Genomic DNA, 18,536 nt, shown 5'->3' with positions numbered 1-18,536 from the left:
CCCTTCAGGCTTGAGAAAGTTGTATGGCTTTTTAACAGTTTCTAATGAAATCGCATATTATTGCTGCTCCCCTGGGAGACTTCAAAAGTCACGCAAACTTCACAGAGCCCACATGTTCTTAAACGTCAACCAAAAGACCACTACGGAAATAAATTGCAGTTCTCCAACTGGCATTTGACATTCTCTACTGTTTTTCAGTGGGGTGAAATTGTCTTTCTTCTAAACCATGCCGATAAATTAAATGAGTTACTAAGCCTGGCATTATTTTATGTTTTAACGCACACTGAAATCAAACATTTCAGAGTGGGATTTGCTTTCTGCGTAATATTTGGGGGAGACATGAAACAAACCTAGGCGTTTCAAACATGTTTAAGGGGCTAATATGTACATGAATATTTTCTTCAAGCTCTTCATTGTGTATTCATGGCTACTGCCAAACACAATAACAGACATGGGGCATTAGGATATGAAATGGGAAGTGGTCACATTTTCAAAGGGAGCTGTTGGGTGCCAAACACTTCTGAAAATCTGGCCCCTGACTCTTTGGTGCCATTCCAGAAAGAAATATCTCTATCCTGGCCATTGTCCAACCAGCTTTGGAAATAATTTTGCACAGTTATTTCAGTAAAGCATAAAAACCAATCCCCAGCTTTCTCTGCCTGATTAAGCACTGTCACCAATCACTATGCAGCTCTAAGGTACGCATGAAATATTCCTAGATAAATCCTCCATCTCCAGAGAAATGTGTTTCCTGTACAACTGTAAATCCAGGTTCTGTGTTGAAACTAATCCAGCCTGGCATTGCTATGGCCCTAGAAAAGTCTCCTTGGAAACAACAAACTTATACAATGGCAAAGTCATCAAATCTTTTCATGCCACAATATTATATTAAAAACACCTGGTTTATTTATACAATGACTTACAGATCAGGGTCCTAGAAATAATAATACATAAACTTTATAGCAAAAAATATACATATTATAATTCATCCTTCTATGGTATATAGAAATTATGTATATTTGTGTGTGGACATATATATAAATATATGGGTTGTACTTAAGTTTAGGGCACTTGTGTATGGACACGTGTGTCTACATACACACAGTATACATTTATATATCTTTCTAGGTGCCGTGTGTGTGTACTTAGAGACACACAAGCACACACAGAGGAGCATATTTACACTCTGTGAGTAGATGTGTACCTTGCAGAATCTGCACACAAACAGCTGGAGTCCTTCACTGGCTGTGAGCGTCAAAGAGGTAAGTGACCACCCACATCAGTGTCCACGGAAAGAGAACGAATGTCACCGCTGTGGGCACAGGACTGGTTTGATGCATCTTCCTCTGTGAAGAACTAAATTTGCTGGGCAGTGACACCCTGCAACGCAGGGCTTGTTGCATGGTCCAATTTCATTCCAGTTGTCACATGTTTTGACACATCCCGGACCACAGGTATCGTAAACTGCGCCATGTTTACACTGGGTTGCTGAAAGGAGTTAAAAGGAACAAAATATGCATATTACACAGAGCCCCACAAGGAAATTTACTTATCTGTTTGCTTAGTTTCTACTCCAAATATCAAAAAGCACATTTTGGCATTACAATTATCTAGAGGAAAAAATTACTTGTAAAACCATTCCACTCTATTACATCATAAATATAAAAGCAGCAAAATTCCTTATCAAAAGCTATCAAGTCCACAGCAGTATTAACTTTTTTAGAATTTTAACACAGTTAAAGGTATATAACGCTTTGGCAAGATTTCTATCTATATGCAGATCTATGCTTTATATTAAAGGATTAACACATTTATTTATTACAATGCCTTTTATCAAAGATTTCTGAAACATTTACAAGGACAGACAGTTATTATCAGTTCCACTCCCACAGAAAGAAGAGAATCACCAGATTAGAATTTCTGATCCTAAGATTATACTTTCTATATTTCATATTGCAGCAAACCAAATCAATGCTGTTAATCTAGCAGCACCATTTCTAAAACAAACAAACAAACAAACAAAAATTTAAAATTTATTGTATCCATGTTTTGTCTTGTTTTACCAAGGTATCACTGACAGTGAGGATTCTTGTAGTTAAGGATTCCAGTATCCATTCATTAATTTATGTAGCTGACAGTTCAATGCATTTTCAACATAAAGGACTACTGAAGGCTCAGCTAAAAACCCTATAACCCCTCCAGATCAATATTTAAACGCTCAACATTTTATATCCTGCCTTTTTAGTATGGAGAATAATACACAGTTCAATGGCAAATAAAAGTCTGTTATACTTTTTAACAGCTGTGCTGATGGCAAAAACAAGGACTGATAAAACCCTCCATAGATGGTAAGGGACTCTGAAGCATCCAGAATCATCTCATGCCATTTTCAAAGAACCGGTTGTACTAGGGAGGTTTCTTCAACTTTGAGAGGGATTGAAGGTCAAGATTTTTTAAGTAACAGTTTTGTTATGGACAGAAAACACTGTTTTGTTGTGAGGATTGACCTACCGTGTCATTACAGTACTACTATTATTCATAAAGAGGAAACAGACAGATATAAATTGATTAAATATATATGACTTTATCAAAGAGGATAGAAGTCTTATTGCTGAGGCATCATAAATTTAAGGTATTCCTTTTCACCACTAAGGGATCTTCAAAACAGCATCAGCTTCTTGCAAGTTTTACTTCTTGCCCATTTTATGGAATTTATGCATATCTGAAAAGCAGTCCTGAAGAAGGAATTATAACAAGAATGCGTACACAATTCTTAGGACACAGATATTAATAAAGAAACACAAAAATGTAAAAAATGGGTAGTACAGAGGAAAATTACCCTGGAGTTACAGAGAATCAAATGCTGAACATTAGATGGATATTAGATATCAGGGGAGAAAAAAACCCAACTTTTTATCTTTAAGCATAAGAAAGCACCAAGAGCAACCTACCTAGAAACTCTGTGAGACATCTTTAATTGAACATTGTTTTAGAACAGGCTGGAAACAAACATCTATCTGTCAGCTATGTTCAAGATAGGCTTACTCAGTTTTTGGCATAGATCTTTTGAGAATATTTTTCCAACTTTACATTTCTGTCTTGCTCTGCATGGTAACTTCCTTGCATACTAAATAAGGAATAAACAAAATTTATTCTAAAATATTTAGAAAAGAAAATTTAAATGAAACAGGAAATTTAGAAGGTGGGAAAAACACAGAAGCAATATTAAGCATAGAATAAAATGTTAGATTACCAGGAAACTCTACACTTACATAGTGTGTTAAGAATAGAGATTGAATCTCTGTAAAAGGGGAAACAAAAAAGTGCAGATCTCCCAGGAGCTTTGCAAACAATATATTAACAGTCTAGAAAAGTAGAGCAAGACATTCAAGGATGGTTAGTGATTGTCTGCACACAGCGTGAATTATCTTACGGGAGCCTTTTATTAGAAGCTTTTGTCCTTCCTCTCTGAAAATGAGCTTCCCTTTGTAGGATCTCTAATTGACCAACCAAAAACAAACATTAGACTTCAGCACATGTGGTTTCCATATAGAAAGGAATACAAGCTTCAATTTGAAGGCTGCACAGGTTTCATCCCACAAAGGTTTACTGCAGTAATAGCTGGCCTGTTCTTTCCACCTGAGCTGTGTTTGGTTCCTCAGCTGGTAGGTTTGAGGAAAGTTGGCTAAGGCCTCCTTTCCACTTCCTCATCTCTACCCCAGAGCAAATGAGAACATATTACAGCCTGCCCTCGGCAGCCGTGGCATCTGTAAGTACTCCCAATCTCTGCTTTACCACACGTGGACGTGGGATGTCAAAACACCTCCTTATCCTTCAGACGATGCCATGTAGAAGATATGATGACTATTTTCTGCTGTAGGCAGCCTATAATGGCATTATTAACATGCTGTCAAGGGAAAAATCAGAAAAGTACAATGGCTGCTGTTTAAGTTCCCTGGATGGCTTTTATTGTTGAGTGATTCAGTTGTTAACATGTGGTGCGATTGATCCAGAACATTCCACTTCATCAACAGTTTAAAATATAAAAATAAAGACATTCTGCAGAAGGCTTCCCAGGATCTGCTGAAGTGATTCACTACCATGTAAACATGGAAAACAGAAGTGGTGTCTTTGCACCCGTCTTTTAAGACAAATTCCTCTCTTAAAGAACTGAGTTCTGTTACTAATAACTTCTTCCTCAGTACACTAGCAAAAAAAAAAAAAAAAAAAAAAAAATCAAAAACCCAGCCCCAACGTACAAAAGTTACTAATAATACTGTATTTTGAAACATTACCAGTCCCAACAGGATTTTTCCACTCTTCTTCTAGAACATGTGTTTGTCATGACAGATGTGAGCTTCCTCAGACCGCTTTCTGAGCTGGCGGGATAATAGCCAGCTCCAGTCCAGAAGCCATATAGTCACATAAATACAGCACTGTGCCTGGGCTAATAAACCCTGCCTAATAAGGCTACAGTTTGCAGACTAGACCTGGTTTAGTTCAGCCACTTTGGCAGTTTCACAGAGGAGGCTTGTATCTGTCCGTGCCTGTCTTTGCAGACATGGACGTAATTATTTAGGAGGAACTCTTATTCCCCAACACAAAAGCCAAAATATGTAACATAACTGCTGAAGGATTCCCTTGATTGATGATATCTGGTAAATCTGATTTCACAGAAAATTCTGAACTAATATTTGAGCATCAATGAATTTTCTGGGTTCTTCTGCTAGTGTTACACAGTTGGGAGGTCTTCTGTAGGACTTTTAAATGGAATGTCACTCATAGTGCTTGCAATTCACAACATCTCCTTCTAAGAGAGTTAAAGCCCATGGATCTGGGCACTGACCTTCCCATGATACACTCATGTCAATATTTTCAACTTTCAGTTTTCAGTAGGCTTCCACCAAAAAGCCAGAATAGCCCTCCTGATACATTTACATACAGAATAAAGCAGTTAAAGGAAAGCAACATACAGCAGCAAAAAAGAGTGACACTAGCTAGAAATTACAGCAGAAAAGGGAGTCAAAGCAGAAGAGTCAAAATCAGATATACACTCATCTTCTCCCACTTCAACTGATCACAGAGGAAAAGAGAGAATGGTTCAGATTTTATGAAATTGTTGTAGCATGTCAGCACATCAGTGCATTTTGCACTACATTATAGCCTTATCTGATCGTTTTCTTGCAGGTGTAGTCATGCCCATGGCAGGGAGTTACTGCCTTCTACCATCCTTGAGTCTTCTTCCTCTCGGTGTCCTCAGAAATGCAGTGTTAAATTACTATGTCTCAAGGCCTTTCACCACTTCAGTTTACTTAATTGTACTTTATAAACTTCTTGTTTAACCTTTCTTGGGTTAAAAAAAATATATATATCTTTTTTTCTTTCTCCTTTCCTTTTCAAACCTCTTCCTTCTATTTCTATACTTTATTTTCCCTCTTCCATGTATCACTTTTTCTTATTTCTTATTTCCCTCATGCTGGCTCTCCTGGTTTTTTAACTTTTCCTTGAAAAATCATATTTTTTCCTATGCCCATCCTAACACATCTCACTCCCCACTATTCTCCATGGCAACCCATATCCTTTTCCTAACCCTCTCAGTTCCCATGTGGATCTCACCAAACTTTTCCAACCCTAACCAATTTCCTTACTCATTCTCTTCTATTTTTCACTCCTCCAGTTAAATGACAGCTGACATTCCCTTTAACGAGTCAACCTCATAGGACAGTAAACCTTGAGCAGCAGTATTCTGCAGAATAACGTAGAGGAGGATAAGCTGTTGCACTGGGGGAGAGAGAAGAGCATGTAGGGAACAGGACATGCAATTCAGCCTCCTGAGCATCCTATTTGGCTGGCCCTCCAGACAACACAAGTTTCCTGAAGATTATAAAAATGAGCTAAGCTTACAGCAGTTAGGGTAGAGCAACTGGCAACCACACAAGATCTGGTTTTAAAACACACAAAAGTATAATTAAAACCTGACTTTACTAATAAGTATACTCCATATTCTTCAGAACACAACTCTCGCAAGTATCCCACCAGCTATGAAATTTCAAGCAGGAAATGAAAGTCACAGAAAGTTGAAGTTTTATTATAGATATGTTGTTTCCCACCTAAGAACTTTCATCTGCAATTGGGACACAATATTTGCAACTATTCGTTTTGGAGAGAAAAAAGGCAAGTTAAAGATTAAAATCTTGATGCTGGCCACTGGACCATATGGAAAGCAGTGGATACACTTTAATGCTTACTGTATGATTTACTGTAGAAAATGGTGCTATTTATCTGACATTGGATACTTAAATAACTGTTTTGAGGGTACTTAGACTTATAGAGCTTATCTATATTTTCTGCTTAACAAGATTACCCCTTTCCCTGTAGAAGAGATTAAAAAACTCATGTTGATTTAAAAACATCTTTCATTAGCTTTAATGGAGGCTGTGTGTTTAAATTCTTTCATAATGTTCTCTCAAGGACTGTTTTTGCCTCAGAAAATTTTCTTGTCTTTGGTAAGATGCCAGAAAAAAAATTGTGAAATGAAGCCTCAATTAGTTAAGTCGTGATAAGTCAACACTTGTATAAACTCCTTAAGGCAGGGGCTGCTAGCAAAGAGTTTTTATTCTTTTTACAGCATCTGCCACAGTGAGGTCTCAGTCTGAAGTGCTTTGGAAAAAAAATCAGGATGCTTGCTTCAGGTTCTGCATGGATCTGCTACCAGATCAACAGATTAAAATGATGTACACTACTAGTGCTGTCTAAGACCACATCCTTGAATAGGGTTTTCACTCAACAACACCCTGTTTGGAATGACCTGTTCCTTTGAAAGAAAAAAAAAATGAACTTTTGTAAGAAAAAAACGAACCTCTTAGGAACAGTAAATCAAACGTAATTTGCTCTGTCACTCACCCATCCCTGCTAAAATGCCTTCAACAGAAAAGGAAATTGAAGTTGAGAGAGTAGACCCTGTGCTACACACAATCACCAAAACAGACCACAGAGTAATAGCTCTTTGACCAGCACTGAGTATCCTCCTCTCATTTTTTGTTGGTTTTTTTTTCAACTACTGTTAATTGCTTTACATAAATCTGAATACATTCCCAGGCAAACCAATGCCATTACAGAGTGTCCTAAATTAATGAGACCATCATCAGGGGAAATACTCATCTGCAATATTGCATTTTAGTTCAAGTGCCCATAACCACAGGCCACTGCTTCTCATGGAAACAATCAGTCACAATTACTTGCAATTAATGCAGTCCTAAGCACACAGCGAATACGAACCAAATGCAATAATTAATGCAGGTTTGCATTTTAATATTCCAACTAAATACATTTGCTCCTCTTTCCTTGTTGAACCTATTGCAATTGTATGTGCATGTTGTCTCCAGAAATATAACTATGTTATGACAGGAGGTCAAAGGAGTTTAAACATTTTCTGTAATCAACAGTTTACATATCCTGAAAGAAAAACTTCCAAAAACTTCCAAGCTGGTACAATTCCTGTATGATTTTTGATCCTACTTCACCAGTAAAAGGGTAGGAGGATAGTAGCCTATTAGCATATGCAATGGCTTCCCAAGCAGCAGTCCCAAAATGCTTACCTGCACAGTTCTGCTCCGGCACCCACTGGACTTTCAGCCCTTCCCTCTGGCAGGCTCGGGCATATGCCAGGAATGACTCACAGTAGCAGTTTTTATGGATCGGACACTCACACATGTCTGTCACACAGGACCTGCAGAACAAAGCCCCAAAACAAATAAGAAAGGAATGCTTTGGCAGATATCTGCCCGAGGCTTGGAGTTTTTACTTTCCAGTCACATGACATTCAATGCCACAGGAACTTGTGCTAAATAGCAAGAAAGTTAAACGCATCCCTGTGGTTACATCCCAAGGGCTCATCTCTTTTTTGGTGTGCTATTCTGATGCAGAGAAGTCTCCAGAGCACCAGGGGACCCTAAAGAAACAGGGAGTTGAGAAGACCCAAGAAATGTCAGGTAGAAAGAACTGAGACCACAATGGGAGGAGGCAAACTCCATTTTTGCAATGATTTTGTGTCAATATAAGATAAAAACTTTTTTTATTCTTAGAAAGTAATAATTTAATAATTTTATCAATAGCAATAGTGTTAAGTATATGAATTCTGTAGGCAATGAGTACATGTCCCTCCATGCAAGGGATGATGCCTTCTCTCCAGGTTACCTCCGGACTCTTCCTGCTTTGAAGGCATGAAAATAGTTATATGCCTGTTTTTTCAGCAGCATCACTACTAAGTACCAGACTTTAAGATACTCCAAAGGAACAGGGGTGATGCAGCATAACTGAGCAGTTTCATGCTAGGAAATCCCTCAAGCATGGTTCACACCACCCAGTCTCTTCTTCCATTGCATTATGATGTGGAATCACCACAATGACAGGGAGCAAAGCTGCTAACACAGCCCTACGTGAAACTGCTACTGTGGATGTCACCACTATATTTCAAGTTAGCTCATTCAGAACATGTGCCCATTTGGCACAGACCTAAAATATAGCTGGCAAGAGCCAAGAGATTTGCAGTCAGTGGTTTCTGCATAGGCAAAATACTTAGATGTTTCTGCATGTGTAGCAATGTGAATTCAGAAATGCTGAGTATCTACTGCTTTCAGCAGAATCATTAAAAGGCAGGGACAAGGTATAGGGAATGCATACTCTGAAAATCATGCCCTCAGTTCCTCTGCTTTCCACTGAAGGTGCTCTGTGCATGAACCTTGGGTGTCAGTGGTCAAGAGCCCCCTGCTTCCTGCATGTTCAGGGGCTTTCCTGTTTCTGAAAGGACAAAGGCACAAATCCTCTTGCAAAGATGAAGGGTTGAAATAAAAAATGAGCTCTTCATGTTAATTGCTCTTCCTGTGGACCATAATATGAATTGTTTATAGGAAAAGGATATAGGCTTAGTTTCCCAAAAACTTTCTCTACAGCAGAAGAGGTAATAGCTTGGAAAAGGTGCAAGCACCTCAGTCAAAGTAATCAGGAGCCCTAATGCCCATACAATGCTCTAGAGTAATTGAGAACCCTTTATTCAAAACTAAGAGAAATGATTAGTGATCCTTTGAACACAGACAAGCCTGTTTCTCTAAGTCCAACAGTGCCCCTTAAAGAGGAGTATTTCCCCTTGCCAAAGTCACCAGCTACTTTAGTGACCATTCATATGGTTAAACCTGACAGTTCTGCTTGACATTTTCATGAGTTCAATAAATTTACTCTCAGTGGATCCTCAATATAAAATTACCTAAAAAACCACTGTGACAAATAATTAACAAAAAGTGCTAACGTAAGAAGGTTACTTGTCCTTGATCCACTTGTCCTGATATATACGCACTGTGAATAAACAAAATTGTTTTAGATCAAATATATAACATGCTCATATTTACAGACCAGTTGTTTTCACTTGCAATAACTTTACTTTCTAGGGACAATGTAATGTTATTTCACTTTAGACCTGCGGTAGGTCCCTTTACATCTTTTCCAGTAACAGATGTTGCTGTATGCACATCACAGCTGATAGGCAAGGAATAGATTAGCACAACATCCTTGGCATGGTTTGATGTTGTCAGCTGATAAAAGACCTTGTATAAGCACAAAGGGTCACCTTTTTACGTGACACACTCAATAACATCACACTGTTTCCTTTGGCCACAACATGTCTTTGTGATCTCTTCCTAGTATCCCCGCAGCAGGCACTGTTCCATATACCCCATGCAATTTAAGAGGTGCATGTCTCATTTTACAGTGAAGTAGAAGCTTGCTTGCTACTGAAAGAAATCATTATCACAAACAAAGTCTGTATATAATTTCCATAAATAGTTGATGATCAAGGTACCATTTTATCATAGTTTTGTTTCTGTGCTAGCCCCTTTTATGAAACACATTTCAGTGCTCACCACTCAGATTTAGTTATTATTGATGTCCATGTTGTTTAGGGATGCTTGCCTGTATCAACTTGGCTATATGTTCACCAACTTATTTGACTTAGAAATTATAAGACCCTAAATCTTAGATACTGCCTCTGCTTTTTAGAGCATAATTTTTTTTTTTTTTTTTGCCATTACCCGGAGAGGGATGCCACCTCTTGCACTGAGTCAACGAACCTACAGCTACCTCAGGTGCTTGCATCAGGAAAAGATGAAAGATCAGGAAAACTCCAGGTTCACCATGAATCACCCAAGCTTTTTAATAGTTAACATGTTCATGGCAAGGCTAGCACAGACCCCAGCAAAGCCTAGGCATAGTCTGAGGGATCAGGGAAGGGAGGGCACTGTTCCCAGTCTGCAGGAGGGCAGCTATGCTCCTTGAGAGTGCAGAGCTTAGCTCCTATATACATGTGAGCAATACTATCCATTAACCCTTGGCACTGAAATGGCCATGGACATCCAGACAGGCTCCAGAGAGAAACATCTAAGCTTTGGCTCAGCACTATTTGCTACAGTGTTCAGCACGAGTGTCCACTGAGGAAGGTAGCACACCCTGTGCAACACAAACCATTGATTCATTACATACCTAATTGCCGCTGTAATTTTTATTTTCATTAAGTTTTTAATCCTGGTTACAGCTGCTGGGCTCAAGCCTTAGGCTTAGATGAGGAGGCATCGTCAGATTGTGGCAGTTTTATTAATGAATCACAATTTCTAATTATTTTTATGGTTAATTAAATGAATTAATTAATGTTAAATCAAAAATGAGAGTAAAAAACCTATGTCCACAGCTGCCAAGCCTAGTGAATGAAAATAAAATCTTCTTTTATTTCCTAATGAAAGGGCAGTTGTGAGCAAGGACATGGAAGTAAAAGATGTCCATTCTCTGTGGGCTGGCTCTGAGGGTGACCTGCTGACGGCCCATGGCGAAGCTTCGATTTTGGGTCTGTATTTTTATCAAAAGGTGTTTACTTCTTGCACTTAATTACATTTCTCACATTTACTATTGCTACAGTTGTGTTAAAGAGCTACTATGGGATGGTTTACCAAGTAAATTGAAAAACTGATTCTTGTGTGCTAACCTAATCATTTCCCTTTGCAAAAAACTTCGGTATGCCCATAGTTTTTAATTTTTTATCCTCTCCAGAGATATATTTCAAAAAATATTCTCTGCTCCCCCAGATTCTGCCTTCTCATCATTATTCCTTTGAATCTGATAAAGAGATTTGGTGACACTAACTGCATGTATGTGCATCTTATCTGTATTGTAATCTGACTGGACTGTTCAAACAACAAAAAAAAGTATTTTAGTAAAACTTTGGAATTATGCCAATAATGAAGCTCTACTGACAATTTACTGTACTGCACAGTAATGGAGACTTTGAGTCTTCTGGGGTACTGTGGCTCTTTACCAAGAACAAAGCATTTGCGTAAATGAAGTAAAAACATATTAGAAACTTAACCATCAAAACATTGCAGTCAGACAGAAATAATCCTACAAGAAGACTGCAGTGCAAGTTACTTATAAAATGAAGCTATTTTACTAGTTATGGAAACACAAACAAGATACTTCAGGCAGCCTTAGTTCTGCCCTCAATGAAATCATACAGAGATGCAATGATGCTGTGGTCCAAAAGAAAATTACATTTATTTTAAGGACATATTTACATTTACAAAAAGAAAAACACTTGGATGTGACCGTGCACTTTATCTGGCATCCCTGCTCCAAATAAGCACCAGAGCACAGCCAGCCCCTGAGTCCTCGGCTGGTACCAAGTGTGAACCCTTTTGATGCTGTCTGTGCTGCCTGCAGGGTATGTGTCAGAGATGGCGTTAATTGGGTGTGTATAATCACAAACTGTTGCAAGGGGAAATCCATGAAAGTGAAGGCATCCGGCAGCTGCGGGACACACCCTTGAAGGAGACAAACACACTCTCTGCTGCCACATCTTCAAAGAAAACTAGATGAGTACACTCCTTCAGCAACAGCCCTTTTTCATATTAAACCATGGAAAGTCTCCAAGTCCCACAAAGGGCAAAGAACAGAGTCCTGTGCTACATGCAGTATTTAAAAAAAGAAAAAGAAAAGATCACAACAATGAAGCCTACAGCCTTACTCTGTGCCACACAGGATTGAAATTGCAGATGTTCACTTGCTGAACATCAGCAGTTAATTTTCCTCTGCAATACACATGAATCCAAACCCAGAATCAACCATTTCAGGAGGCCCTTATTTTTTCCCCCATGTTTCACAACAGGAGTATGATGCAGTGCATTTTTCAAAGATTTTGGTACCTTCGAGTTGCTCCACACAGATGGAAAACAATAACATCTTCCTCTTTCCATCAGAAGATCTCAAGGGATTTTTAAAAAGCAATTAGAGATAGTGCATCGCTACATATCTTTTATGTATATGAAGAAGCATCAGGTGGTGATGGGTTTTGTCCTCTACAGCTGGAATAAACTGTACACTTGCAAACTTCAAAGCCTGAAGAGTCATCTGCCTAGAGAGGAAGATTAATTTCCAGCCCCATCATCCTGTGAGACATGACTTCCTGGGATAACTTTTTCTTGGGTATGCCAAATCAGAGTTTTAGTACAAGCTTGGCCTAATTTTTTAGGAAAAATTAAAGCCTCTGCCAGTAGTTAAGTTGCTATGAGAAAATTTGTTTGGGCTGTTTTTTCTACAAAGTTCAATAAGTTGCCATTATTTATGGCCCCAGATAGAAAAGACATTTCACAAGGTAAGAAGATAAGAAGATGAGCCATTTTCCAATACATAATGGAAAGTCTCGTGCTGTTGCTATCGCAAACTGTCTCATCTGCCTGTGCATGATTAGCCTTACTGAAGTACTGAAATATAGTATGTAGAGCTGGAGACTTTTTATGGCTTTGAGGGTTGAGATCAAAGGCCTGAGATCATTCTTTCTTTCTCCAGAGTTTACTAATATTAATGCAAAACCAGCAAATAACTCAAAGAGAGTAGTTTTGGAGGCTGCTGAAAACACAGATCTATTGAGTATTCATTCAAAGCACTTGCCTGGGGAGCAGATTGTTTTATGCAGCAAAGTCATTTTCAAGGATCATTTCTTCCAAGACCAGGTAACCATGTCTGTGCTCCCTCTGTGCCTTTCCCACACATCTTAACATTGGTAACACTGTCTTAAATTGGGAATCTGGTAAAGGCATCCATAACAAAATTAAATCATCAGTGCCCTGACCCTTTTTTCTGGTAAGTGTGAAAATAAGAGTCCACAAAAACTGGCAAGCAGATTATGTGTGCTTTGTACTGGAGACTGCCCCATTCTGAAGAACTCCCACACTGCTGAACAGGCTCCAAAAAATCCCTACAAGTGTGGGAGCAGAAAGGGAACTCACAGCTCATCTTCGGTGAGCTGTGCATAGCAAATGTACTGCAGGCACATCCGCTCCATTGGGGAAATCTCATTCCTATAAAGAAAGCATTGGCCATAATGCTTGAGAATATGACTGTTGTTTTTGGCAGAATGCAGAGGAGGAGTTTGCAGTAGTAGGCATTTGAATCACGCATTCAAATTTCATCCTGATTCCTGATTTTTGTGCAACTTTGATTGAACCATGGACTGTACTGCCACAATGAGCTAAGCAGAGAGAATTATAAAATACACAATTCCATCAAAGGGCAAGAGCTGTATGTGATCTAAGATTTTTGGGGCACAGCAGTCATGTTACACACACACTGAGGAGTCCTAATTAAACTGTGATTGTCATTGTTCCTGGTCCAGATATAGACTTGGCACTCAGATAATTAAACAGAATCACACAAGATACCCATATCCATCCCTGCCTTGCCAAGGAACCCTTCCAAAGCAGTTATTTAGAGTCAACATGGGAAAAGGATGCTTTCAATGCAAGTGGTAATTACTGCTGGTTATTTCCAACATAGCAAAGACAGACAGCAATTCAATTTTTATTTCTTTGCGTATACATCTTCTTAAAAAAAAAATCAGAATCCATATTTCCCTCACAAAGGATAAGCAAAAATGGTATTTTCCAAACTGAATAAATGAATGTCCATGTAGACCTCTGAAAAAAAACATATTGTGCTGCACAATATCACCACAAGCCTACACTATGTGCTGCTAAAAATATTGTCCGAAAGCCTTTGGATAAAGCCAGAAAGAGTGTTCTGCATGTATTTTTAAACTTTATATAAAGAGCATGCTGTGCCAGAATTGTGTTTCATTGCCTTAACCAACATTATCCACAAGAAAATGGCAAAATTAATAATGAAACATTCTGGAACATTTTTTAAAACCTCATGAAATAGAAGTTGTCAAGACAGCACTACCCTGACACCTATTTATGATCTCTCACAATATGTAGTACCAGTGGTAAATGCACTTAAAAGGAAGGAAGGAAGAAGAACCGAATAAAGAATGAAATGGCACAGCAACCATACCTACTTCTTTCTTCATAATTGTCGTACTAATGTGTCAAGTAGGCTTTTTGCATCTTGTGCTTGGATCCTTACAGGCATCTGTGGCTTTAATTGTACTTTCTGTCCTGAGAATGGAAAGGCTGGCTAAAATCCCTCCGTGGGGAAATAGCTGAACAATGACTAAGGAAGACAATGTAGTCCCATGCTGGACTCCAAGAAGCATCTGGTATGACTCAGAATATTTCCTAGAGCTGAAGGTTACAGTACAGCTGAGCAGCTGACTTGCCACCTTTAGAAAGGATTTTTGCCCAAAAAACTCCCAACAGAATATGGAAATGCCACCCACAGCTGTGGAAGAGCTGACCCCTTGCACTCCTACAAACTTTCAGAAAATGGGAGAGTTTTCACCTCCTCTTCCTATGTTTCAGTTGTGTAGAGTTTCACCTTTATTGTACAGCCATGGCATTTGAAACAAATAGTCCTGGCATTTGAAATAAATATCTGTATGCAGGAGAACTCAAGTGGCTTGAGTTCATATGTAGTGTATACCTTGAAGTGAAACAATTAAAAAACACTTCTCTGTGCACATTACATATGACTCTGTAATTGGAATTATCGGAATAAAGAGAAAATACAGCACAAGATTTTTAACCCATTTCAAACAACTGCCCAAGATCAGACTGAAAAGTACCCATCAAAAATATTCTCATTTTACTTGCATACTGGAGTAGTATAAATACAATTTGTTCCACCCTCTTTGAAGAGACTACTGCAAAAAGGACTAGGCTGCCTGTACATTGTATGATCTGTGGATTGCATGTCTAGCTGGAAAATGCCAGGACCATAATAATGCTGCACTAGAGCAGAATTTCCAAACCCCTTATAAAGAGCTAATTTGCAATAAAATACTTGGATCAACAATAAGATAAGAGAACCAAATTTAGGAGTATGACCTGGAATCTGACACTGAAGGTTCAAAAGCCAGAACCTGCTTTCTGAAGATACGTATTTCTTCAGTTAATTAATATCTGTAGTCATCCACTTGCAAACATCCATCACAAAACTCGCAAAGGTAACAGTAGCTGTATATCTAAAGCTATATGATAAGGCTTATCATACATATATGCAATGTTTTGGAAAAAAACACTATAGATGCTCTATGAGTTTAATATTCAGAAGCAAAGTCAACTCCTAAAGGATTTTCTACCAAAAATCCCACCTTTCATAGGTCCAGGGGCCTGAGGTGTACAGCCTATGTGCTCATCACTGATTTCCTATGGCCAAATTGACCTACTTTGTGTTTCCAGTACCCCATCATTTATCATAGAATGTCTTGGGTTGGAAGGGACTTTAAAGATCATCTAGTTCCACCTGCCATGGGTGCTCAAAGGTTGCTCAACCTTCGCAACCAGGTTGCTCAAAACCCCATCCAACCTGGCCTTGAGCACTGCCTGGGATGGGGCATCCACAGCTTCTATGGGCAATATGTTCCAGTGCCTCATCACTCTCACAGTAAAGACTTTTGTCCTACTATCCAAGCTAAACCTACTCTCTTAGATTGAATCTATTCCCCCTTGTCCTATCACTCCAAGTCCTTGTAAAAAGTCCCTCTCCATCCTTCTTGTAGGCTCCCTTTAGGTAGGTACTGGAAGGCCACAACTAGGTCATGCTGAAGCCTTCTTTTTTCCAGACTTGAACAATCCCAATTCTCTCAGCCTTTCCTTGTACGAGAGGTGCTCCATCCCTCTAATCATCTTGGTGGCCCTGCTCTGGACTTGCTCAAAAAAGTTTATGTCCTTTGTATGCTGGGGACTCAAAACTGGATGCAGCACTCTAGGTGGAGTCTCACGAGAGAGTAGTGGAGGGGCAGAATCACCTCTCTCCCAAGCCACAAGAAAAATTCCTAAATTTCATTATGTTTTGGATTTCTTAAGCCAGTAAGATTCCTTATTACAGATCCTGTTCTGACATAACATTGCAGTATTCAAGTTATTCGACTGACCACATCATATGCGTACATCAAGTCTTTCTTAAGAGAGGAAAAGAAATGGAGAATGTGTTAGTGGACCTTTTCAATATCCATATTACTATTCTACATTTCCATTCACTGCATGCAATGCTTAGCTTAGCACTTACACTGCTGAAGTGAATTTGCCTTATGACAGAGACACTCCATCATAATGGAATTTTCAGTGTCCTCTGGCACAGCTACCAAGGAAAATCCATCATCGTTATGATCTTTTACATTATGTAACTGACATAAAATTTTATCTTTTTTTTTCCATGTCTAGACTTGATTTTTAGAGAATACATCCCCCAGCTCTCTAGTTCTTTAGGCACAAGTGGAGACTGAACTGCCATATCCTATCTAGAAAAGGAAAAAGCCTAGTAATTTTAATTCCATTTCAAAAAGACAGACACATTTTAATATCCAACTTTATACATTAAAGTACTTTCAGTCAACAGTTAAACTTTTTTATTCTGTTTCACACAGTGCAAATGAACATGGCATGGACTAAATGGTTCTAATATGACTGCATCAACTTTCACTCTGGTAGACAGAGAGCCCATTAGTGTATTCTGTGTGACAGCCCTCAACTGAGAAAAGCCAGAGGTTTTGCAAGACCTTATAAACATCCTAGCTAGAACCTCAAAAATTATTGGGAGGTTTTGAAGTCATGGCCCTACAGAAACATAAACTATGTAGATATACCAAAAGCATATTGTCATAGTCATCAGATAAACATATAAAATGATACAGGTTTTAAATCTTCAAAATAAAAATTCAAATCAGATCATCTCCTTCTGTCTACTGACAAAATGTATTGTGGCCCTGCTATACTATCTTTCATAAAAATATGTAATATCTAATAACAAGCACAATGAGAACATGAAGCAGGAAATATTTCTGAACTATAAACATAAACTGAAGTTATCTTCAGCTTTTGATGATGATTCACTGTATATATTTCCAAGGAGGTCTTGTGATATAATAATAAACAGGCTGGCTAGTTTAGAAACTCACATTCTTAAACTCTGCAAAGCCCACTCCTTGGCTTAATCCATATAAAATTAACTTCAATCAAGTAGGTTTTTTCCTCTAGGTGGCTGCAGAGCATTTAAAAAGTTGTTGTCTCCAGACAGAAAAAGAAAGAAAGAGAGCAGGGGAAAGACCTGATAGGACTGCTATATAGAAAACAGCTTTCTCCTTCATCTTGTTCTCTTTAGAAAACAAGAGCCAAACTCTCATCTCAGCAAAGTCAGACTCATGGAGAATGTCACCTTCCAGCCAATTGCATCCTCACAGTGCATTTCACCTCTGAGGTCTCCCTCTTTGCTCTTCATCAAAGTAGTTGCTAAAAATAGGACTTGGATGAAGTGGCACAACAGTCAGTTTACCTGAATTGAAAAATAAAAAAAACCCACTCTGTTTCTGGGTTTTATGGCTTCCTGTGTGGTCCTGGCCCAGACCCATACAAAGACATAGGCACATAAAGCATGATTGAGACAGGATTCAAACACATGAATGCAAAACTGCAGTCCTGGCAGGGTTACCCTGACTCCTGCAAGGCTGACCTTTTCATGATGAATATTTAGTTCCTGCCTCTACATTTCCTCAGGCACCTTTGCTTTTGCTCTGCATGTTCTCAAGACCACGTGGGCATTGGCAGGCATAAAGCCTGACTGGCACCCCAACAGTGAGGTGCCAGTCAGGCAACATCAAGGACAGCTGTCATAAAACAGCAGCAGTGCTGCCATGTCCCATTCAGGATTCAATAGACCAAAGGCAGAGGGTGAGCAGAGTGACAGGGATTCAGCCAGGAGGCAGAGACCTGGTTTCTGCTCTCTGGTCAGTTTGACGTAGCCTGCTACTTCACATGCAGAGAGCTTTGCATACTGCCACAGTTCTTTAACCTTCCTGACTGCAAGGTCTCAAGTACAAAACACCATACAGAGCATGAAAACACAGTGGATGAAAAGCTGGCTTCAGTGAAGTGGATGGGGATTTTCCTGCTGACAACACAGGAGTCAAGAGTCAGAATTGTCATCAGCCTTTTTTTTTTCAGTTCTGTATTTCAAGGCTTTGAAGGACCTAGACTCTTTCAGGACACCACTGAACATTAAATTCAAGCTTTCTGAATTTAAACGCTATGAATTAAAATTTCCTGTAC

The 18,536-nt window shown here is 38.9% G+C and overlaps 1 protein-coding gene across 1 annotated transcript in view; it reads right to left on the bottom strand.

The window, feature by feature from the left end:
• Window positions 1-1,306: 1,306 nt before the first annotated feature.
• BMPER (BMP binding endothelial regulator) overlaps window positions 1,307-18,536 on the bottom strand; it is a gene marked incomplete at its 3' end in the record, with an annotated part of 146,189 nt that continues 128,959 nt past the window's right edge. The window contains exons 14-15 of the mRNA XM_082286003.1: window positions 7,599-7,729; window positions 1,307-1,488 (exon numbers count right to left, since the gene is read on the bottom strand). Coding sequence (XP_082142129.1) covers window positions 1,307-1,488; window positions 7,599-7,729 — 313 coding nt within the window. The remainder of the gene's footprint in view (window positions 1,489-7,598; window positions 7,730-18,536) is intronic.

This window comes from Coloeus monedula (genome assembly GCF_965178545.1).
Source record: "Coloeus monedula genome assembly, chromosome: 1".
Lineage (NCBI taxonomy): Eukaryota > Metazoa > Chordata > Aves > Passeriformes > Corvidae > Coloeus > Coloeus monedula.
Note: the sequence above shows the minus strand (reverse complement) of the source record. Positions and strands in the feature narration are given on the sequence as shown.